Source organism: Hyperoodon ampullatus (assembly GCF_949752795.1).
Source record: "Hyperoodon ampullatus genome assembly, chromosome: 14".
NCBI lineage: Eukaryota > Metazoa > Chordata > Mammalia > Artiodactyla > Ziphiidae > Hyperoodon > Hyperoodon ampullatus.
Window position 1 is genome coordinate 74,244,871 of NC_136927.1, and position 23,319 is coordinate 74,268,189.

The 23,319-nt window shown below is 52.3% G+C and overlaps 1 protein-coding gene across 1 annotated transcript in view; it reads right to left on the bottom strand.

The window, feature by feature from the left end:
* The window catches only part of CDH22 (cadherin 22), a gene marked incomplete at both ends in the record, with an annotated part of 71,831 nt that overhangs the window by 23,631 nt on the left and 24,881 nt on the right, over positions 1-23,319 (bottom strand). Inside the window, 3 exons of the mRNA XM_079718940.1 lie at positions 6,941-7,194; positions 9,760-9,953; positions 14,681-14,848. Of these exons, the coding sequence (XP_079575066.1) occupies positions 6,941-7,194; positions 9,760-9,953; positions 14,681-14,848 (616 nt within the window). The remainder of the gene's footprint in view (positions 1-6,940; positions 7,195-9,759; positions 9,954-14,680; positions 14,849-23,319) is intronic.

Sequence of the window (23,319 nt, forward strand, 5' to 3'; positions counted from 1 at the left end):
GCAAGGGTGCACAGGGACTGTCACAGAATTGGAATCTGTATCCCAATATGGGCCTCTACACTTTCTATGGGCTAGAAAGAGTTCTTTCTAGCACATTGAACCATCCAAAGTGGCAATGCATGGAGTCTCAGGTTGCCTTTGCCCCAAGCCTGGCCTGTCGGATGTTTGGGTCCAAAGGAGGTAGAACCAGACTCTGAGTAGTGTCAGCTCAGCTGGGAGGAACGTGGAGACCTCCTCCTGATTTTACAGGTGGGAGAAGTGAGTCCAGGAGAGAGCCAAGGGCATGACATAGCCTGGGGCTCCTGGTCACCTAGTCAGGGCTGGGCGTGAGGCCAGGCTGGTGGGAGGATGCCCACCGCCTTCTTGTTTCTCCTCCTCTCTCGGCTCAGACCTGTTTGCTCTCTTCTCCCTCCTCCTTGTCCTCCTCCTCCCAGTTATTCTTTTTTGTTCCCTCCTGGAGGGGAAGGGGGGGCTGGAATCTAAGTGGAGGCAGCTGTTCCCAAGGCCGTGGGGCGGGAGCCGCGGGGAGCCTCCATTAACCAGCTAAAGACTTGGGGCTGCAGGTCAGAGTGTCTGCTGAGCCCAGGTGGCTTTGTTCCAGCTCAGGGAGCCAGTGAGTGAATGGGAGGGAGGGGTGGAGGGCGGGGTGTGTGGCAAGGAGTGTGGCCTGGCAGACGTGGAGGGCAGCGGGGGACACTCGTGTACCCCTCACGTGTAGGTGCAAGAGTTGTGTGTCTGTGTTGTGGGTGGAAACTGGTGTGTGACGCTGTGTTGCAGTTGGAAGGTACAAGAGGCAGCTGCTCAGCCCTGGGTCTGGATCCACGATGTCCCCGGACAAGTCACTGCATCTTTGAGCCTTAATTTTCAGCAAAATGGAACCGATTTTACTCCCACCTTGCAAGTGGTTGGGAGGCTTAAGTGCCTAGCTAGGGGATAGGTGCCTAGTTGGGTTCCAAGAAAATGACTCCCTGAGCGAGAACTATTGTTATTCTAATGAGCATTCCGAAATGTCTGGTAAGGGGACACAGGTGACCCTTCAACCCAGTGTGTGGTCTGTGTGCCTGGGGGTGGGAGGCACCATGCATGGACATGGCAGCATTGCCAGCGGTCTGAGAAGGACAGGAGGCATCTGTGGTCTAGAAGGTTCTGCTCAGTTCTCACTGTCCTTCTTCTCATTTGGTCAGCCAGGATCTGAAGGGCAGGTAGGGGAACAGCAGCAGGTGCGGGTGGAAGAGTGCAGTGACAGAGTGTGGGTATGTGTCTGCTAGTGTGTGTGTGCGTGTGCACACGTGCAAAGAAAGCCTGGGAATGACGGTCAGGAGTGCGGATCTGGTGGCCATCTGGCTAGGTTTGAAACCTAGCTGTGTGACCCTGAGCAAGTCACTTAACCTCTCTGGTCTTTGGTTCCCTCTTAGAAATGGCGCTAATACTAATACCTACCTCACAGGGTGGTTGTGAGGATTAGACAAGTACTACCAATAAAACACCAATAAAACACTTTTAACAGCGCTGGGCACCTATCACATGACGTATGGATTAGCTTCTTCTTTTTTTTTTTTTTTGCGGTACACAGGCCTCTCACTGTTGTGGCCTCTCCCGTTGCGGAGCACAGGCTCCGGACGTGCAGGCTCAGCAGCTATGGCTCACGGGCCCAGCTGCTCCACGGCATGTGGGATCTTCCCGGACCGGGGCATGAACCCGTGTCCCCTGCATCGGCAGGAGGACTCTCAACCACTGCGCCACCAGGGAAGCCCAGATTAGCTCTTATTTTTATTTGCTCAGCAAGACTTTGTGACAGGCCTGTGTAAGGGCTTCACATGCACGAGCTCCTCCAGTCCTTGCGGATAACAGTCATCACTGCCGCTGCCATTTTACACATGAGGAAACTGAGGCTCAGAGATGCCAGGTGCCTTGCCCTGGGTCAAGCCACGTCTGTCTGTCCAGATTCCCAGATCTAACTAAGAGCACCCTCCTCAGGACCAGCCAGGTATACCTGTGGGTGCTCCCACACCCTGGGAACAGCACAAAACACTGCTGTTGTCAAGGTCAGGGTGAGAGAAGTGGGGAGGGTACGTTTTCCTGCCTTGAGTGCACATGTGGGTTTTCTCCACATAAATATGTGCATATATAGCTCACACAGGCATGATAAATATGAAAGTCTGCAGATTCATGTGTGTCCAGGCTGCCCGGTGCTCCTGTGTCCAGGCTCGTGTACTTACACGTGTACATGCAGCAGGCTGAATGATGCGGCCCCCACCTGCGCTACTAGTGGGGGAAACTCTTCAGATGCAAAAGGGGCTGCTCCCCTGACCCGGGGATTCTTCTCTGCTCACCCCATTCTGTCTTCGGCTCTTTCCCCTCCCCCTAACCCTTTTAAAGCACACACTCAAAGCCTGCACATGACACCTAGAAATTTGTGTGTGGTTAGTTCTGGTTGCAGAATGAAGGGGAGAAACAGGTGTCCAGAGCACCGAGAAAAATGGTAATATTCATTTCCTGAGGACCTATTATGTACCAAACACTTAATCCTCCCTCCAATCCCGGGACCACCGAGCGTAGAACCTGGTCCATGATAGGCATTTAGTACCTATTTTTTGAATAAGTGAATGAGGCAAGAACTACCATGACACCCATTTTGGAGATGGGAAAACTGAGGCTTGGAGTGGGTGCAGTGATTTTCCCACAATTCTACAACTGAGCTAGGATTCATGATTCTAAAGCACATGTACTTTCTGCTGCACCCCACTGTGGACTGCTGGGAGGAAATGTGTTCACTCTCTCTCTGGTCCAGTGTGGGCTTTCCTGTTTTTGGCATTCAAGGAAGACTCACGAGGGGGCTGGGGCTGGTAGGGCTGGGGCTGGGCTGATAAACAGCCAGTCTATCTGCAAGGCTGCCTAATCCAGACATGGGCCCATCTGAGCCCTCTCCTCCTCCTCTCAAAAGCCTTCCAAGACTTCCCACTGTCTAGGGATAAAGTCCCACACCTTCATCTGACATTCAAGGCCCTTCACAGCTTGTCCCCAAGTGCCCCCGCTGACCTCATCTCCAGCCCACCCCCCTCACGTGAGCTCATCCAGCTGACCTCCCTGCCCCTGAACTTAACCTCCTGGCTCCATGATTCTGTTCCTGCCACCAGGCCCTCACTATCACTCCACCCTGGAGTGCTGTCCTCCCATTCCAACCTCGTCCTCTTCATCCTTGCTCGGGGGCCATCCCTCCTTGGTGCCCAGAGTCCTTGCCCCTGCTTGGAGCTCCTTAGTCCTTAGCCCCTGCCTCAGCCCACTCAGGCTTAGATCTGTCACTAGATTCACTCACATGGGGCCCCAGCCTTCCCATCGCCCCCATCTGACTCTCTGCGCCTCACGCACAGGGAAGGGCACGGTGTAAGGTTGGAAATAGTTCTAACTAAAAAGAGAGTCAGAAGCAGGAGTGAAATGGCAGGAGGCTGGACTCAAGAAGCAGACAATCATGGGTTAAATCTCATTCCTTCCCCTTTCAGGCCGAGTGACACTGGGAGAGTCACTTCTCCTCTCAGACCCTCAGTTTCTTCATCTGTAGAATGAGTTAACTACATTCTGAGGGCCAAACGCCACAGTATGAGGCATCTTCCACTCTCTCCAGTGCAGCGACTCAGAAAAATCACTCTGTACATCTGTATTTCTGTATTTCCCAGGTGCCTACTATTCTAGGCAAAATCTCCCAGGATACCACTTCATTTCCAGAACGCACTAAGCTTGTTCCTGCCTCTGGACCTTTGCACTTGCTGTTCCTTCTACCCAGAAAGCGCTTCCACACATCTTTGTTTGGTTGGCTCTCTCTTGATCATTCTGATGTGAACTCATTTGCCAGCTCCTTGACAACTTAAGCCAAAGTAGCCCCCTGTGGCCCCAATCCTCCTTATCCCATTACATAGTTTATTTTCTTCATAGCTCTTATCAGCAATGATCCCTTTCCACCATTTGTTGATGTATCTCAACAGCTACTTGTTGACTCTCTGCCCCCCCCACAATGGCCGGCAAACTCCATGAGGGGAGGGACTGGGTCTTATCACCGTTTCCCCATTTCCTGGATCAGTGGCTGACGTGACATGACTCAATGCGTAGGTGCTGACTGAGTCTAGGACCTTTGGAACTGGGGGAGCTGGAATATAAGCTGGGCTCTGGGCCGCACGTGTGGCCTGTGAGGACCCCTTCTCTGGCCTCCCATTTTCATGCCTGTCCCCTATGGACTGGGCGCTCCGCTCCAGCTCTGCCCTTGGCTGAGTCATCTCAGGCCTGGCTCAGGGCTGGGCATGGAGGAGGAGTTGGGTAAATGTTTGTCGTATGAAATTGGACCTGTCTCAAGCTTCTCACCGCCTCCACATCTGAGGGGCCCCAGGGAAGAGGCAGCAAAGAGAGATGAAAAGAGGTGAGAGCAGGTTTCCAAGTTGGCCCTTTCAGTGCAGATAAAAGCAGGGGGGGAAGGGAAGTCAACGGAGGGCGGGAGGGAGAGGACTGAGAGGGGGTGTGGAGAGCGGTACTGGAGAGGAGGGGGCCAGGCAGACTGAAGCAGGGACCGGGGAGGCAAGGATGAGGCTCCTACTGCTGGTTCTTAACTCCTCCCCTCCCTGGGCCTGAGTTTCCTGCCAAACATGGGTGATAATGCCCTCCTGGGAGAGGTCTGGGCTGAGCCAAAGGCTGATGGGGATGTTTAAAGACTGTACCTACCAATAGCAGGGATGGAAGGGTGGTGGAGGAGTTCAGAGGCAGTGGAGGGCAGTTTTGGCCTTGAGAAGGGTGGAGGCAGCCCAGGAGGCATTCTGGACCTCTGGACCAGTCTGAGCCCCTTGGCCTACCTTTGAGGCCCGTCAGACTTCTCTCACTAGCTCATCTCCCTCCGCCTCCTGTAGCGATCACAGTCTACTCGTTTCCAGGCACACCTACCACTCCCCTGCCTCCAGACGCCTGCACCCGGGAATGGCCTTCTCTTCATAGTTATACCTGACCAGGCTCAGGTACCCAGCTTAGTTCAATTCCTGCCTCCTCCAAGAAGTCTTTCTAAACCCCTGAGGGTAGCTCCTAGTCTGGAGGTGCATGGGTAGTTAAGCAGGGTGGCATCTTTGTGTCCTCACCTCGGGTTGCCATGTAAGGTTGCACAGCCTGTGCACTGTACAAATCGGAGCCATTCACACGGCTGATGGTGGGAATGTTACGCATCTGGAGTTATGTGATGCAGAGATCCTCAAAGTAACTTCCTTTCCCTCTTTCTCCAATGCTCAGCACAGAGCTAGGCACACAGTTGCCTGAGGGATCATTCACTGACTATATAACAGGGGTTTTAAGGGAATAAGCAGGAAGCTCCAGGCTTTTTCCCATCCATCCAACAATGGCCATCTGCCCCACCCCGACCTTCTCCTCTGGATCACTTTCTATCTGACATTCTTTCAACCTGGGCCACGGTCAGGGACTCCCTAACCGCTGCAGCTCTCAAACCCTTCCTGGGACACTGACAGTGCCGCAGCATCCCCTCCCCTCCACCCACCTGCCCCGCTCCCTGCTCTGACTCTCTCTCTCTCTGTCTGATTCTATTTCTTCCCCTTGCTGGCTTTCTCTCCAAGTCTCCTCTCTCTGTTCCTACAGTGCCAGGTGGGTCCCTCTGTCCTTTAGTTACTCCTGCCCTCTTTCCACCGGCTCTCCTCCTTCTCTGGTCACTTCCTCTCATTGTTGGTCTAGCTACCCCTCCAAGAGTCTCTCTCTTTTCTCAGTCTTTCTCTGATTTTACATGTCATTCATTCACCATGCGTCAGGGAGTGTCCACCGAGCGCTAGGCAGTGGGTGAGGTGCTGGGGATATAGCCGTGAACACAGACATGTATCCCTACCCTCCTGGTGTTTATCTTTTAGGGGGGGTACAAACGAAGTCATCAGGAAAATGGGTAGCAGGTTAGCTGGTGATGAAGGACAAAGGAAAATGGATACGAAGTGGGGGGACAGGTTGGGGTGGGGTTGACATTTTAGAAAGAGTGGTTGGGGAAGGTTGCACTGAGAAGGTGACGCTTGAGGAAAGTCCTGGAGGAAGTGAGAGGACCAACCATGGGGATATTAAGGGGGAGAACATTCCAGGCAAAGCAATCAGGAGCTGCAAAGGCCCTGGGGTAGAGGCGGGCTGGGTGTATCTGTGGAGCTGGGCAGAGGCCAGTGTGGTTGAGCAGAGTGAACCAGGGAAGGAGCGTAGTGGGAGGTGATGTCTGAGAGGTTACAGTGAGGCCACACCGCATAGGGTCTGGGGGGCATTGTGAGGGTCTGGGCTTTTATCCTGAGCCCGAGAGGTGCCTTTGGAGGGCTTTGAGCAGAGGAGGGCCACGCTCTGATTTACATTTGGATGGGATCAGTCTAGCTCCTGTGCCCATTCTAGACTGAAGAGGTGTGAGGACACAAGCAGGGAGTCCAGTGAGGAGGTAGTAATCCAGGCAGGAGAAAGAGGTGGCTTGGACCAGGGTGGCAGAAGCGGAGGAGGTGAGAAACGGTCCGATTCTGCTGATGTTTTTAAAGCAGAGATGACAGGGGTTGCTGATGGATTGGAGGGAGATGTGAGAGAAAAACAGAACTCGAGGATGGTTTTCAACATTTTTGACCTGAAAATCTGAAAGGATGAAATTATCTTTTTTTTTTTTTTTTTTTTTGGTGGAGGACTGAGGTTGAGCCCAGGTCACTGTGCTGTGTCTGTCACACCTGGTTCTCTCTCCTTATCCTGGGTCCCTTGTCTCTCTGCGACTGTTCTCTAACCTGTTTCCTTTGTCTCCTTGGCTCCCGGCCTGTTTCTCTCCATCTCTCTCTCTCCCCTCCCCCCACACCATCGTTTCCCCCTCCCCTCCCCGCCCCCTCCCCCTCTGCCCGCGGTCTGTCCGAGGGCGCTGGCGGGGTAGCAGGCAGCAGGCGTCGGCCCCGGGCGGGGGTCTCACCGGACGGGCCGGTTGGCGGCGTCGGGGTCCCGCGCCGTCACCACGCCGACCAGGGAGCCCACCTGCGCGTCCTCCTGTACCTCCAGGAGGCCGGAGGGCTGCTGGAACTCGGGGGGCTCGTCCACGTCGGTCACGGCCACGCGCACGATCGCCTGGTCGCGGAACGTGCCCAGGTCAGCGAAGCGGGGGTCCACGAACTTGTTGAGCGCCTCCAGGACCACGGTGTGCACGGGCTGGGACTCGAAATCCAGGCGCTGGTGGGGAGGAAGCAGACGGCCGGTGAGTGGGTTGGGGTCTGCTCTACACCTCCAGGCGGACAGATCCCAAGTCAGGGGGGATGGGCCCCGCGAGGGCGGAGCTGGCCCAAGGTGACAGTTGACTCACCAGGGCCTCCGGAGTATCAGGCTGCGCCACTGAACCGGCTGTCCAAGACCCAGACCAACCCTCTCTGGTTACAAGTGGAGAAAGAAAGGCCCTGCTGGGGACAGTCTTGTCCAGGGACACAGGGTCAAGTACTGATACCCAGACTTCCTGCTACAGAGCACAGTAGGTTGGGGCATTAATTTATTAATTTACAAAGCACTATGTGCCAGTGTTCTAAACATAGTGGCTCATCTATTTTACAACATCCCAAAGAGGCTTGTATTATTATTATCATCACATTTTACACATAAGGAAATCGAGGCCCAGAAGGCTCTGTAACTTGCCCAAGGTCGGCTCCCAAGTCCCAGGCCCATGAGAGGAAAGGCACTGGATCTGCTGCTGACAGGCTCTGTGTCTGCGGGCAATCTGTTTGGCCTCTCTGGGCCTCAGGTGGGAGGGTTAAATGACAGGTTCCTGGTATATACCGGTGGCAGCTGCTAATGTGAGTTGAGCCTGATAAGCCTGGCTGCCTTAGAGCTTTCCTCAGAGATCTGGCTAAAGCCATGCTGAGCCCTGCTTCTCATCAGAGAGTGCTGGTGGGTGACCCTCTGATGGACAAGCTCCATGGCTGTATGGGTGCTGGCCTCCTAAGGACAATGCCTTAGAGCAAAGAGAAATTGCTCTGGTGAAACCACAGGCACCTCTGTTACATGGTGGGGGAGCTATCTGAGCAGCAGGGGCCACCTTCCTGGAGACCTGCCCTGTGTGTAGGACCCTCCTTTCCCGTCAGAACCTCCCATCCCCCGCCCCCTTCTCCAGCAGCAAAAAAAAAAAAAAGAAGGGCTACCTCCTACCTCCTTCCTCCATCCTGTTGCCTGGGAAATCAGGATGCAGGGAGGCAGGCGCGGGCCTGGTCTGGGAGTGAGCGATGGGCTCTGGAGCCAGGTCATCAATCAGGGCGGGGCTCTGCTCCCTGAGCCAGCACTGACTCCATAGGGGCACCTCGGGCGCCACTGCTGGGGCAGGCAGGAGCGGGGCCCAAGAGCCAGGGAGGAGAAGGGGGCAGGATAGAGGCAGCACTGTGGATGAGAGCAAATGCTGTGCTGGGGTCCCCAGGCTGGGCTTGGGGCCTGATTCTGTTGCTGTGTGATGCTGGGCTTCTCTGGGCCTCCAGTTCCCCATCTGTGAAATGGGCTCATCTTACAGTGAGGACAAATGGAGGTCAGAAGACTGAAAACCACTTAATGCTTAAAAGGGTAGATGCTGGAGCCAGACTGCCCGGACCCATAGCCCTACAACTGCTCTGTAAGATGCATGACCTTGGATGCAAATGTCTGAAGTTCTCAGGGCCTCAGTTTCTCATCTATAAAATGGGCAATAATAGTACTTCAGAGGGTCATTGTAGGGATTAAATGAGTTACTACATGGAAAGCAGTGGAAGGACTCCTGGCACACTGTAAACACTCATTATAAGTATTCGTATTATATTATTATCCTTGTTGAAGAAACTGGGAGTTTTCTCTATCCTCAAGCCCTCAAGGCCAGGTAGAGAGATTGCTTATTGAGTGAATGAAGGGCCGTCGGGGGGCAGATGTTTCTGTGGGTCCCAGAGGGCAGAACCTGGGCTGATAGGAGCAGATTTAAGGAGACGGATTCTGGCTGAATGGGAGGAGGAAGAGCTGGGCAATGGTAGGGAGTGAGCATCCCATCCCCAGGCATGTACAATGGCCTATGACCATTTGTAGGCCAGGACAGGGGATTTAGACCTCCCATGGGACAGCAGGGTTGGAGTGGACAGGCTCAAAGGCCTGCGCAGCCCTGAGTTGCCAAGCCCGTGACCAAGTCCCAGAAGATGGATTTTTGCTTTTTTATTTGACCTCCGTCCGCTTTCCCTAGGGGTTGCTGACTTTGCTGTTTTAGCTTCTGGTTCCCAGGCTGGCCAGTGGGTGAGGAGGCTGTTAGACTCAGGACGGAAAGCACTTTGGGCTCACCAGACCTGGGTTCAAATCCCACTCTACCCTTTACAGGTGTGCTCTTGGGCAAGCCCTTTTACCTCTCTGAGCCTCTGTTTTCTCACTTGTAAAAATGGGCATAATGTATTTCCTTCAGAGGGAAACATGAGGATTAAAGGAAACAATGAGTGTGAAGGGCCTGGTATGAACTTGAACTGGCTCAGCATAGTGTTGAAGAGCACAGATTCAAATCTGGATTGAATCCTGGCTGTTGACAACTAGCTGTGCAACCTTGGACAAGTCACTTAACCTCTCTGTGCTTCATTTTTCCCATTTGTAAAATGGGAATGACACCATCAGCGTCTTCCCAGGTTGGTCCAGAGTTTCCGGAGAGACTTAACCCCTGGAGTGGAGTGGGGTGGGGATATTTGGCCACTCAACGGCCCCCCTGACCCTGCTGCCCTGGGGCCTGCCTCCCCCATCCCTCCTGGGGCAGCCCCGCACCTTCTGCACTACGATGATGGCCTCCTGAGTGTCGCTGTCTGTGGTGACCTTGAACACATGGCCGCCGCTGCCGCTCTCCTCCCTGAGGTGGTAAGTCATGTCTGTGTTTTCGCCCACGTCTGAGTCCTCAGCCTTCACGCGTCCCACAGCTGTGCCGATGGGGGCCGACTCCTGAATGCTGAACTGGTACATCTCTGTAGGGGATACAGCTGTGAGCAGGGATGGAGTGGCAGCCCCTCCCCCAGCTCCCACCAGTGCTAGGGGAGAGGAGGCGGGGTGTCTCAGATGGGCTCCTTGGAGGGCAGTGTCTTAAAGGAGCTCCCTGCTTGGCCAGGACTGATGCTGGGAGAGGTGCGTCCTCTGCAGAAATGTGGGATGCAGTGCAAAGAGGAGGGTTTTAATTCTCACCCTGGCTTTATTCTCTGATTGATTTGGGAAAGTGCCTGCAGTTCTTTGGGACTCAGTGTCCCCATCTGCCCAGTGAAGGGACAGATGAGCACAGTGATCAAGGCTAGGGCTCTAGAGTCAGTCCCAGCTGTGTAATCCCAAGCTTTGGTTTTCCTCATCTGTAGAATGGGAATAATAACAGTGCCTTCCTAACAGCACTGTTCATCCTGCCATTAACTCACATGATGATGCATGTCAATTGCTTAGCATAGGGCCTAGCACCTGGTAGCTACCCAATAAATGGAACAAACTGCATTAGAACAGTGGGGCTTCATGCTGATTTTTTGTTGCTGTTGATGTTAATGATATTGGTTTCTTCATTTCCACATATTTATTTAGTATCTATGATGTCCCAGATGCAGCTCTACGCACTGAGCTTCCAGCAACAAGCAAAACAGACCCAAATCCCAGGGCTCACAGTGCTTTCCTCTTAATGGAAGGAGAAAGACACTAAACAATCACATCAGTAAAACAGTAGGTCAAATGGTACTTTGGAGAAAAATAAAGCTGGGAAGGGAAACGGGAGTGATGATGAAGGTGTGTGTGGAGTTTTACATAGGGCAATTGAGGAAAACATGACATTTCTGCAAAAGTCTGAGGGAGGTGAGGGAGTGAGTCAAGCAGATATTTCAGAAGCAGCATTCTAGACAGAGGGAACAGCAGGTGCAAAGGCCCTGAGGTGGGTGCAATACCTGGCATGTTTGAAGAATGGCAAGATGACCATTGTGGCCAGAGAAGGTGGGGAAGCAGGGGGAAACCAGAAGGAATGAGGGTCAGGTGGGATGCAAACAGCTCCCTGCTCTCCTCCCAGAGCCGAGATGAAAGAGAGGGTGATTTGCTAAATGATGGGCCAGCAGGGGTTGTGGAGCTGGGGATGTGTCTCTTGGGACCCCCTCTGGTCTGGATACCCTTGTGTGCAGTGGCTGCCTCTGATTCACTGTCACATAAACAGCCGGGGTGGGGGGGGGCGGCTTTAACACAAGCTGACCTCGCTGCTCCCCTGCATTAATCCTTGCCATAGCTCGCCGCTGCCCTTGGGATGGAGTTGTACAAGCCCCTTGGCCTGCCCTGCAAGATGCTTGCTGCCTGGCCCCTGCTGACTCCTGCAGCCTCATGCCCCCAACCGCCTACCCTCACTTGAGCTTCAGTCTGGCTGAAGTCCTTGTAATTCCTTAAGGATGACTCGCTCTGTCCCACCTCTAGACATTCCCTCTCTTTATTCTCCTCTCTGCCTTCACCTCCCCTGTTCCTACTCTTTTTTAATCCCACTGAATATTACCTCCAACAGGGAAGCTTCCAGACCTCCAGGCTCTGTTCCTGTGTGTCTAGGGCCCCCAAGCTCATCCCATTGTAAGGATTAGTGCATTTCCCTATCATTTTCTGTTTATTCTCTCTCCCTCTCTCTCTCTCCCCCTCCCTCCCTCAGGGGTGTGAGCTCTGACAAGGCAGGGACCACATCCCTTATTCATCAGGCATTCACGGTGCCTGGCAGAACACCAGGCTGTCACATAAATGAAATGTGTGAGTGACTAGTGAGTGAATGAATGAAAAGCAGCATGAGATACTAGTATACACTCACCAGATTAACACAAATGAAGGAATCTGACAGTACCAACTGTCGGTGAGGATATGGTACTATGGACACATGCATTTCTTCGTGGGGGAAAACAATTTGGCTTTACTTAGTAAAACTGAAGATGAGTTTATTCTGCCCCTCTGTACACTAGAGAAATGTATGCAAAATGGCACTAGGACACATGCAACAATGTTCAAAGCAGTATCCTCTATCATAGCCTCAAACTGGAAACAATCCAAATGTCCACTGACAGGAGAATAGATAAATCATGGAATACTATACAGCAGTGAAAATGAATAAATTATAGCTACAAGCAACAACGTGTGATTTCACAAACACAATTTTGAGAGACAAAAAAGCAAGACACAAATCATTTGTCTTGTGTGGCTCCATTTAGGTAAGGTTAAAAGACATGAAATTAAACTATAATGTTAGGTGATGCCTACATGGGTGAATCAACCCTAAAGGAATGGATAAAGAAGATGTGGTATATATATACACAATGAATACTACTCAGCCATAAAAAAGAATGAAATTTTGCCATTTGCAGCAACATGGATGGACTTACAGCGCATTCTGCTAAGTGAAATAAGTCAGACAGAAAAAGAAAAATACTGTATGATATTGCTTATATGTGGAATCTAAAAAATATAACAGGGCTTCCCTGGTGGCGCAGTGGTTGAGAATCTGCCTGCCAATACAGGGAACATTGGTTCGAGCCCTGGTCTGGGAAGATCCCACATGCCGCAGAGCAACTAGGCCCAGGAGCCACAACGACTGAGCCTGCGCATCTGGAGCTTGTGCTCCGCAACAAGAGAGGCCGCGATAGTGAGAGGCCCGCGCACTGCAATGAAGAGAGGCCCCCGCTCGCTGCAACTAGAGAAAGCCCTCGCACAGAAACGAAGACCCAACACAGCCAAAAATAAATAAATAAATAAAAATTAAAAAAATATAACAAACTAGTGAATATAACAAAAAAGAAGCAGACTCACAGATATAGAGAACAAACCAGTGGTTACCAAGGGGGAGAGGGAAGGAGGAAGGGGCAAGATAGGAGGAGGGGATTAAGAGGCACAAATTATTAGGTTTAAAATAAGCTACACGGATATATTGTACAACACAGGGAATATAGCAAATAATTTGTAATAACTATAAATGGAGTATAACCTTTAGAACTTGCAAATCACCATATTGTGCACCTGTGATTTATATAATATTATACATCAACTATACTTCAAGAAAAAAGAAAAGACAAAAGAAAAGCAAGGAGATGATCACAAAAGCAGATGGAAGTTAACTCCAGAGGAGGGTTTGCGGGGAGAAGTTATGATCAAGAAAGGGCTTGAGAGTGGCATGGACATATATACACTATCAAATGTAAAATAGATAGCTAGTGGGAAGCAGCCGCATAGCACAGGGAGATCAGCTTGGTGCTTTGCGACCACCTAGAGGGGTGGGTTAGGGAAGGTGAGAGGGAAACACAAGAGGGAGGGGATTTGGGGATACATGTATACGTATAGCTGATTCACTTTGTGATACAGCAGAAACTAACACACCATTGTAAAGCAATTATACTCCAATACAGATGTTAAAAAAAATAAAATAATAAAATAAAGGAATAGCTGGATGGGAAAAAAAAAGAGAAAGGGCTTTTGGGGGCTTCTGGGGTCCTGGCTGGTGGTTACAGGAGTGTTTGCTTTGTAATTATTTGTCGAACTGGACATTTCTATTTTACGCACTTCTGTTTGTGTGTGTATTTCACAATAAAGAAAGAAAGAAGGAGTATGTGAATGAATAAACAGGAGTCTTCTGGGGGACCCTGGCCCCTCTTCTCTGCCCCGCCCCTTCCGGCTCAGGGCTGGCACAGAGCATCACACAACTGGGCAGAAGACTGGGTGGTCCCCGCCCCTCCACACGGTGCTTTGAAGCTTCCCATCGGTGAGTGGGGCTGGGCGGGAGGAGTGGCTGGGGGCGGTTGCCCTACCAGGCTCCCTGGCAACGACGTGGAGCTGGCTGGCCGGCTCTGCCCACCCCGCTGTGCGTCTGGACTGAGGCACTTAGGCTGCGATGTGCTCTCAGCTAAGGGATTGGATTCCCTTATCTCTCGGGGGTCAGTCCCCTGTGGCGGGGCCTAATGTGAGAGCAGCAGACCTCAAGTAATGACTTGCCCGATAGGAATCAGCCCAGCTCCCCACGGCATTTAGTCTCTGCCAGCTTCGGCGGCTTCTCACGCGGCTCAGCCTGAACCTGGGACAGAGGGGCTGGCTGGGCTGATGGGGAGGTAGGGGGCTGAGTCAGAGAAGCCGCCTCCACCCTGTTGTGCCTGGGGAGGCAGAGAGTGGAAAGGCCTCCTCCTAGTTCAGGAGCACGGAATCCTGCCCTCCAGGCTCAGAGGAAAAGGGTAAGACCTGTCACTCCAGACCTTGGCATCTCCATGCACAATTATAGGTGTCACTCGGCTTGGGCATGGCTGCAGCCTCTGTCTATATCCCTAAGATATCCTTGTATCTGTCCTCCCACCTCCAATGTCCCTTTGCAAGCTTGGGTCAGTAGCAGATCACACGCACAATAAGCAGGACAGGGGTGTGTGCAAGGGCCAGTAGGGGTGGGTGGACAGACAGGGGCTCACTCTTGGCAGGAAGCAAGGTGAGGGGTGGGAAGGTAACCGCGTTACTTGGATGTATGGAAAATCAGACAACTTTGAGGCCATTCCCTGCAAGAAGCGTGGTTGGAGGGGCAGGGGGTAAGTGGGTGACTCGGATGGACGGACACAGACCGATGGGGGAGTCCCTCTATGGCGGGAAGCCTACAAGGCAGCTTGGGGTCCGTGGGTGGCTTGGAGGGATGATCAGACAGACACACGGATCTGCCTCCTCCCTCTGGGAAGGCCTCACTCACTCTGCGGGAACCGGGGCGGGTTGTCGTTGACGTCGGTGACCACGATGGTGACAGTTGTGGAGCCGGAGAGGCCGCCCAGCTGGCCCGCCATGTCTGTGGCCTGGATCACCACCTCATAGCGCTCCTGGCTCTCGCGGTCAAGGTCAGGCACGGCCGTCCGGATCACGCCTGTGGATGAGGGAGGGTGAGGCCAGGGATGCCCCCCTGCCAGCTGCCAGCTGATATGGAGACCCCTCCCCAGGTAGAGGCCGGGCTCGTTCAAGTTCAGGTGGGAAGTGGCTGATGCAGAAGACACGGATATGGCCGCTGTGCAGGTGTGGGGCCCAGCAGCCACCACACACACACACACACACACACGCTTCTATAGATATGCTCACAGATGACTCACACAGATTCCATGCTACACACACACTCACACACACACTACTTTCACACATACACGTACACACAACTATCAGATTCACACATACACACAACTATCAGATACACACTTTAAAACACACCCTTGCACACACTCGTACACATACACACACATTTATATACACACATACTAACACACACTCTCAAACACACACACACTCACACGCAACACAAAAGCAATAGAACATAGACTATTTGGTTTACTAAAAAGAGGCATAGGGACTAGAACCAGGCACTGTGTGACCCCCCTGGGCTACCGATCCCACTTTTGGGGCTTCGGTTTCCCCATGTGAGGGGGAACCTGCAATAATTCTCTGCATGAGCCTGGCCTGTGTCTGATTTGTCTCTGGGTCAGTGGCGCTCAGCCCAGAGCCAGGCCCGGAGTGGCAGCTCGGTGAGTGTTTAACAAAATGAACTGGACTCACACCCACCCTCAGACACACTCACTATGGAGTCACACTTACGTGCACACAAACACGGATATGTCTCACACACGTACTACATACGTAACACACATGAGGTCACACGCATAGCTACTGCACACACTTATTCCCCCCCCGCACACCCCTCCACGATTAAATCATCCCCCTGCCCTGGGGGCCCCAGCCCCTTCCTCTCAGGCCTGGCCCTAGATTCTCTGTCCAGGCACCAGCTAATCGCTGATCAGACAATCCTTCAAGCTGTTAACGGAAGCAGGGGGAGGGGCGGCAAGAGTCGGGGTGGCCACAAGCTTGATTCTGTGCAGGGGAAGGCTGGGCTTCTTGCCTCCCTGCCAGTGGGAGACCAGGGGGGAGGGGGAAGTGGATGAGCCATTCAGAGCCTCCCCCTCCCACGCCCCACCCCCCCGACCCGCTCCAACCTGCGAGCACCAGGTGGTGACAGGTGGTGCCCAGGGCCTGAGCGCCAGGTGGAGTCACGCACCAGCAGCCCCATGATGCGCCCCATAATGCCCAACCTCTCACTCCTGATGTCCCCAGACAGCCTCTAGATGCCAATAAAGGCAACGGAATGGGAGGAGAGGCTGGAGTGTGTGTGTGTGTCTCTCTCTCTGTCAGAAGCCTTCAAGACTCCTCAGTAAGCTCCCTCTTGACCCCTCCTCAGCCGGGACTGGTCTTTCCAAGGGCAGGGGAGACTTGGAAGCAGATGAACTTGGGATAAACCCCAGATCTGCCGTTTGTTGACCATGTGATCTTGAGCAAATCCCTTCCCCTCTCTGAACCTCAGTTTCCTTATCTGTAAAATGGGACAATCACAATACCTCCCTAAAGAACAAGATTCTCCAACTTGGTACCATGGACATTTTGGGCAGGATAATTCCATCCACTAGATGCTGGTAGCAGCACCCTCCCTGCCCAACCTTAGTTCCAGACACTGTCCAATGGTCCCTGGGGACAAAATCAGTTGAGAACCACTGGTTCAGAGTTTCATCTCATGAGGATTGCATGTGACAATAACAACAATACCTGACACTGATGTGCATCTGAGTGAACTGCCTCATTTGATCTTCTCAACACCCCTAGGAGGAAGGTGCTGTGATTATACCCAGTTTACAGATGAGGAGATGGAGGCACAGAGAGGTTAAGTACTGGCCCAAGGGCACACATGTAGAAAGCGCAGTCAGGATTCCAGCAGGCACTCTGGGGCCAGAATCCATGCTGTGGACTGCTCTGCTGGACCACTGTAAGGACGGAGGGTCCCTGCCCAGCCTGCCTGGTATCCCCCCCCCGCACCACCACCAGGTACAAGGGGAGAGCCCAGGCCTCTGACAGAGCAATGCTGTTTATGTGGTCCTGTCTCAGCTCATGAGATAGCCCCCGTGCTCGTCTCAGTCCTCATCAGGCAAGACATGCTTCCAATCACGCAGCAGGCCCCTTGTCCTGTCCCCCTGGTGCTGCACCACAACACTGGGATTGTCAGACGGTTGCCCTTCTAGGGATGAGGGTGGGGCCCAAGGCCTTGGCTGGTCTCTTAGCTGAGTGTTTGCAGTCCTGCACAGCAGGGGCTGTACTGGGAATGCGGGCCTGTCATGTCCTCTCCCCTGGGGGGCTGGAAGGAGAGAAAGAGCAGAAAGGGAAAAGAGAGGAGAGGAAGAAGGATGAAGGTGGCAGAGAGGGAAGAAGAGAGAGAGAAGCAAGAGACAGACAGAGGGCAATGTAGTGAGCGTTAGAGGGGAAAGAGACAGAGAGCCACGCACTCAGAGGCGAAAAGGAAGGGAAAGGAGGGAAGGAGAGGGAAAGGGAGGCCCACAGAGACAGAGAAAGAGAGAAAGAAAGAGGGCAGCAGTACAGCCAGAGAGAAATACACACACGCAGGAGGAGGCAGTAAGACAGAGATCCACAGAGAGACAGAGACCTGGAGAGAAACAGAAAGAGAGAAAGAGGGCGAGAAAGCAAGACGAAGAACAGCAAGGGCAGCGTGAACAGAGCTTCTCAGGGACACCAGAGAGGCAGACGGACAGCAAGGGGTGGGGAAAGAGGGCGGGAGGGAGGAAGGAGAGGGCAGGCAGATGGACTGACGGGGGAGTGATCACCGGGCCAGAGACTAGAGGGCTCCCGGTGTGAGCCAGGCAGAAAGGCAGGAGGGGTGCGGGCCAGTTGGACACTTACTACGTGCTAAGCTTTGTGCGTGTCATTTACACCTAGGATCTCACTGATGCGGAGGCTGGTGATGGGATCGGGGCCGCTGTACATCTATGAGCTTGTGGACCAAAAGCTCAGCGACCCTCACTCTGAGTGGGGCTCGGAGCAGGGGTCTGGCTGAGGTGTACCCCTGTGGGTGAGAAGCCATGCTTATGTGGCCGGCCTCCTGGCTACCCTGTCACTTCCAGCTCCAGGGGAACTGGGGACACTGAAGTCTTCTTACCTGGAAACAGGTCATGAAGCCGTATGGAGTGTGTGATTAGATGCCATCTCTGGGCAACTAGGAGGTTGGTACCCTGAGGCCATGCTGCCTCTGGACCCTGTTCCTGGGGTCACACCCAGTGACAGGTTGCTATGGTGAAAACTCCTGATGAACTATGCCTGCTAGGATCCACATCCTTGGGTCATCCCCTCCCACACTGACTCTGGCCTTGGCCGTGCGTGGGACTTGCTTTGGCTAATGGGACATTAGCAAGTGTGACAAAAGCAGAGGCTTGATAAGCCCTTGTGCACTGGGGCTTGTCCTCTTGGAACCCTGAGACCACTGTGCTGTGAAGGCCAGGATGAAAGGCCACGTGGCAGGCCCAGCCATGCCAGCTGTCCTAGCTGACCTGCCAGCTGACTGTTGCCATGGGAGTGACCCCAGCAAAAGAATTGCCCATCCAACCCACAGAATTGTGACACTTAATAAATCGGGTGCTGTTTAAGCCACCATGTTTGGGGATGGTTTGTCATGTAGCGGTAGATAGGTTAACAGAGAAATCGTCCCTCTTTGGGGCTCACTCACACAGCTGCGTTTCACTGCAGGGTCATCTGGCTGGAAGGTCCAAGAGAGCCTCATGTACCTGCCTGGCGGTTGACCCTGGCTATTGGCCAGACCTCTCTCATCCTCCATTGAGCTGGGCTGGCTTCCTTATATGGTAGTCTCAGGCCCATGTTCCAGGAGAGAGGAGTGAAAGCTGCAAGGTCTCTTAAGGCCTAATCTGGGAATTTGCAGAACATCACTTCGCCTACATGCTATTGGCCCAAAGCAAGTCATACGGCGGCCCAGATTCAAAGGGCAGGGACATAGACCCCTCCTCTCCCCAGCACAGTCACTTTACTAGGAGGCCAGTTCAGGGATGGCAGGAACTGATGGCATAGTTTGCTATCTACTCTGTTCCACTTCCCACTCCTGATGCTGAGAGAAGCATATTGGAGGCTGGTGCCCTCCTGGGGGGCCTGGGGGAAAATTCCCAAATCAGCTGATGAAGTTGTTCGTAAACCATCTGGCTCTGAAAATTCATTCACTGACCCATTTATTAGACCCTTACTGAGGGCCTACTATGTGCCAGGGCTACACAGAGTCAGATAAGAGGCACTTTGGGATTTTGAAGGACTTTGGAGTCAGACAGGTATGGATTCAAGCCTTCTTTCCACCATTTATACGTTCTCTGACCTCGGGCAAGTTCTTAACTCTCTCTGAGCCTCAGTTTCCTATTCTGTCAAATGGGGATACCCAGCTGGAAGGGCTGTTAAGAGGGTTAAATGAGACAAAGCTTCCAGCAGCAGGTACCACATTTTGGAGATACCTTGATGATTCCCCCTCCTCAAGTCCTGGGTTGAGGACCTCATAAATCAGTTCCACAAGGGCTGAGATTCATGCTGGTCTTGTCCATCCATCATCTTATCTATAGGGTCCGGCATATAGTAGGTGTTCGATAAACATTTTGACTTACTGACCTACAACCACAGACCCTCTGCCCGCCTCTTGCAGCCTGGGTGTAGTTGTCTCTTTGTATTTGGCTTCTCTGTTGGAACAAAAGCACCACGAAGGCAGAAACCAGATCTAGTACATCATCCTGATCAGGATCTGGCACTTACAAAGGTTAGTTTCATTCCCTCCCAGGAAAAGCAAACATCTCTGGCTCAATTGAGAATTTTCAGCAGATATCTTGAAGTCTCTGAGAGAGAGAGAGGCTTTCTATTCTTGCTGGGGTGGTGGTGAGCAGGGGCTGGTCATGAGAACCTGGCCCCGGCAACCCACAGCCTTGTCCTCACCGGTCGCCCCAGTTCTAGCTGTTGTCCTCCCCGCCCCCGCCGTCCCCTCCAAATGCTGCAGAAGGGGTCCTGGAGTCCAAGTGACGCCTCATTAGCCCGCAAATGCCATCCCTGTTTTCCCTGTTGGGGGTCTACGGGCAGGCCTGGCTTTTAAAACACACAAGTTAATTCTTCCTCTGGCACGAGCCTCGTGGCGCCCCGCCTTCCCCCTCCCTCACACCTTCCTCACAGGCCCGGTTCCGGTTCTGCTCCCTGCTATCTGCACAGCGAGAACAGACTGTACCTCGCAGCAGCTGCTAAATATAGACCCGCATGAGCGGAATATTCCTGGCTGGGGAAATGAAGCTGGGGCTGGAAATGGCACCAGGGTGGCTCCTACCATGGGGCCGAAGGAAAGGGGAGGAAAGATCGGGTCCTTCCTGGGCAACGTCTACAAAGACCCTTCCAAACAGAGAAAGTTGAAGGACCCTAGAAACAAGGACCCTGTTTGTGTTTCTTCACTTACCTTGCCTGGTGCCCACTTTCTGGCTTCTTGAGTACTGTTTCTGCCCTCCCAGGCTCCATGGCCTCCCGCTGGCCACCCTCCTCCCGACTCTCTGCAGTGGGGGATGTTCTTTCTGAGAACCTGGCCATCCTCCTCACTCTGGAGTCTGATGCTTCATCTGCCCACCCCTGCCACCTCCCAGACTCAGTCCTGGCCCTTCCCTTATTTCTGTGTTCTGTCTTTTCCTCCCCACCTTAAAGCTGATCAACTCTAAGGACCTCACCTCCTCAGGTTGAATGGACGAAGGCTTCATCATCATCATCGCCACCATCATCATCCCCATCATCCCCCTGGTTTACGTTTATGTACCACGTATTGCACTGAGCATGTCAGTATCTCTCCTAGATACGAAGTGGCTCACACCCTTACTTCATTCAGGACTCAGTCCCAACATCACCTCCCCAGAAAGGCCTGTCCTGATTTCTTCATCTAAGTCTACTCTCTTACCCTGTTTATGTGTTTTCCTAGCACTCATTGCTACTCCACATTATGCTGTATGTTTATGTGCTTATTTTCTGTATTTCCTACTTAAATAAAAGCTCCATGAGGGTAGGGTGTTGGGTTTCCCTGCTGCTGCCTCCCTAGAGCCTACAGCAGAGTTGGGCATGTACAGGACTCAATAAAGAGTTGCTGAATGAACGAATGAACTCTCCCATTGGATCCTCACAACAATCATGTGAGATGAGTATTTTTATCTCTGTTGTGTACGTGGGGAAACCAAAGCTTAAAGAGCCTCAACCATTCTTGGAGCTTTAGGCCCATATTTCAGATGGCCCATTCTAGATGTTTCTTTCCTCCTCTTCTCTCACCTTAAAGCCAATATAGTTAAAATGGAATTAATTAGCTCTATATCAGATCCTGGAACACATTCAGTAATTCCTCTGTCCCTAGACAGTTTTCTTAATCCACGTTCCTCCTTCTGTTTCTGTAGGTGGTGCCCCTTCCCATCCTAGGTTCCAAAGTTAGGAACCCCCAGATTCCTCCCTGAATATAGTCCCGTACATTCATCCAGGCCTCCAAGGTTTGCCCTTTGCAGAATCTCACTGTCATCCCTCGCTCTCCCTCCTCAGTATCTCAACTAACCCTCTCTACCAATCCCGTATCATCTCTGGCTCCCTAACTAGATGAAGCAGGTTACGGGAGTCTGGGTGGGTGCTGAGAAAGGGCGCAGGCTTTGGCTTTTGTCTTTCGGGGCTCTCTGCTGGGCACTCCAGGCTCCTGGGTCTCCCTGAATTCAGTTCCTGCCTCTGAGCCATGCTGTACAGTGGCAGCCCAAGGGATCTTGTTAAAATGAAAACCTGAGCATGTCACTTCCCCGCTTAAAAGTCATCAATGAGTCCACAGTGTTGGTGAGGGGGAAGGAAAACAGGCTCTCTCCTAATCGGGTCTTCAGGAGTGTAATCTGGTACATTTCCTCATTATCTATCCAGATTCCAAACGCACTATGCTCTTTGACCCAGCTTCTCCACTTCCTGAAAATTATCCTGCAGATACATTCACACAAGCACAAAATGATCTATGTATGAGGTTATGCACTGTAACACTGTTCGTGGTAGAAAAAGATTGGGAACAGCGTAAGTGTCCATCAGTAGGGGACTGGCGAAATAAATTTTAGTGTATCCACAACAGCTGTTAAATAAAAGAATGATGAAGCTCTTTATGTACTGGTACGGAATAATCTGCAAGATGTATTGTTAAGCGAAAAAGGCAAGCAGTGTGTATAGTGTGTGTTTATAGCTACCATTTGTGTAAAAAAAAAACAAAACAAGTACATGTACCTATTTTCTTGTACCTGCACAGAACAGCTCTGGAAAAATACACAAGAAAATTACATTGGTTGCCTTGGGGATACAGATTGGGTGGCTGGGGGACTAGAGGGGGTGAAGAATTTCCACTAAATACAAATTTGGACTTTTTGAATTTTGAACCTTGAAATGTATTATTAAAAAAAAAGAAAAAACTCGGGGGCTTCCCTGGTGGCGCAGTGGTTGGGAGTCCGCCTGCCGATGCGGGGGACGCGGGTTCGTGCCCCCGGTCCGGGGGGATCCTGCGTGCCGCGGAGCGGCTGGGCCCGTGAGCCACGGCCTCTGAGCCTGCACGTCCGGAGCCTTGTGCTCCACAACGGGAGAGGCCACAGCAGTGAGAGACCCGCGTACCGCAAAAAAACAAAACAAAAAAAAAACAAAAAAAAAAAAACCCAATATTTTTCAAGTGAATGAGTTCAAGGTCTCATAGGATATATATACCAAGTGGCTACCTTTGGGGTTGCAATTACTGGGGATGAGGGTGGGAAGCCCTTTTTTCCTTCCTTCCTTCGTCTCTTTTAAAAAACATTTCTTTAATGTTTGAATGTTTTCTAAAACGTATTAGTTTCACAAGGAGAAAAAAAATAATGCGGATATTATGTGTAAGAGAATGCAGTTATAGACTGCAATCCTCAACCCCTCCCCCTAAACAAAACAAACACACACAAAAACCCCAAACCCAAATCCATCAAACACCCTCCCACCCCACTACCCTTAGAATAAAATCCAAGTGCTTCAGCCCGCCTTACACGGGGCAGTCAGGCCCCTGCCAGCCTCTCTGCATTACCTCTCAACAAGCCTCTTCTCCAGTCCTGAGTTGCTTACAATTCCCCTCATGCCTCAGGCTGTTCTCCTCCTCCCAGTTTTGCCTGCACCATGCCCTCTGCCTGGAATGCCCTTCTCTGAATCTCGGTCTGGCCAACACTTTATCCTTTAGAGATTGCTGCTCCCTCCTCCAAGAAACTTGCATCCTAATTGCCCACACAGATGCCTGTACCCCTGACCCCCTGGACTGTGAGCCCCATGAAGGCATTTGATGAACATTCTGTGGTGTCTGATGTCTCATCCCCTGCCTTCTCCAGTCCCTGGGACAGTGAGAGATGCCCTTGTCATCGGCAGCCGCTCCCAGCTGTGGGACCTTGAGTGAACCACTTCATCTCTCTGAGCCTCAGCCTCCTGCCTCTGTTCTCC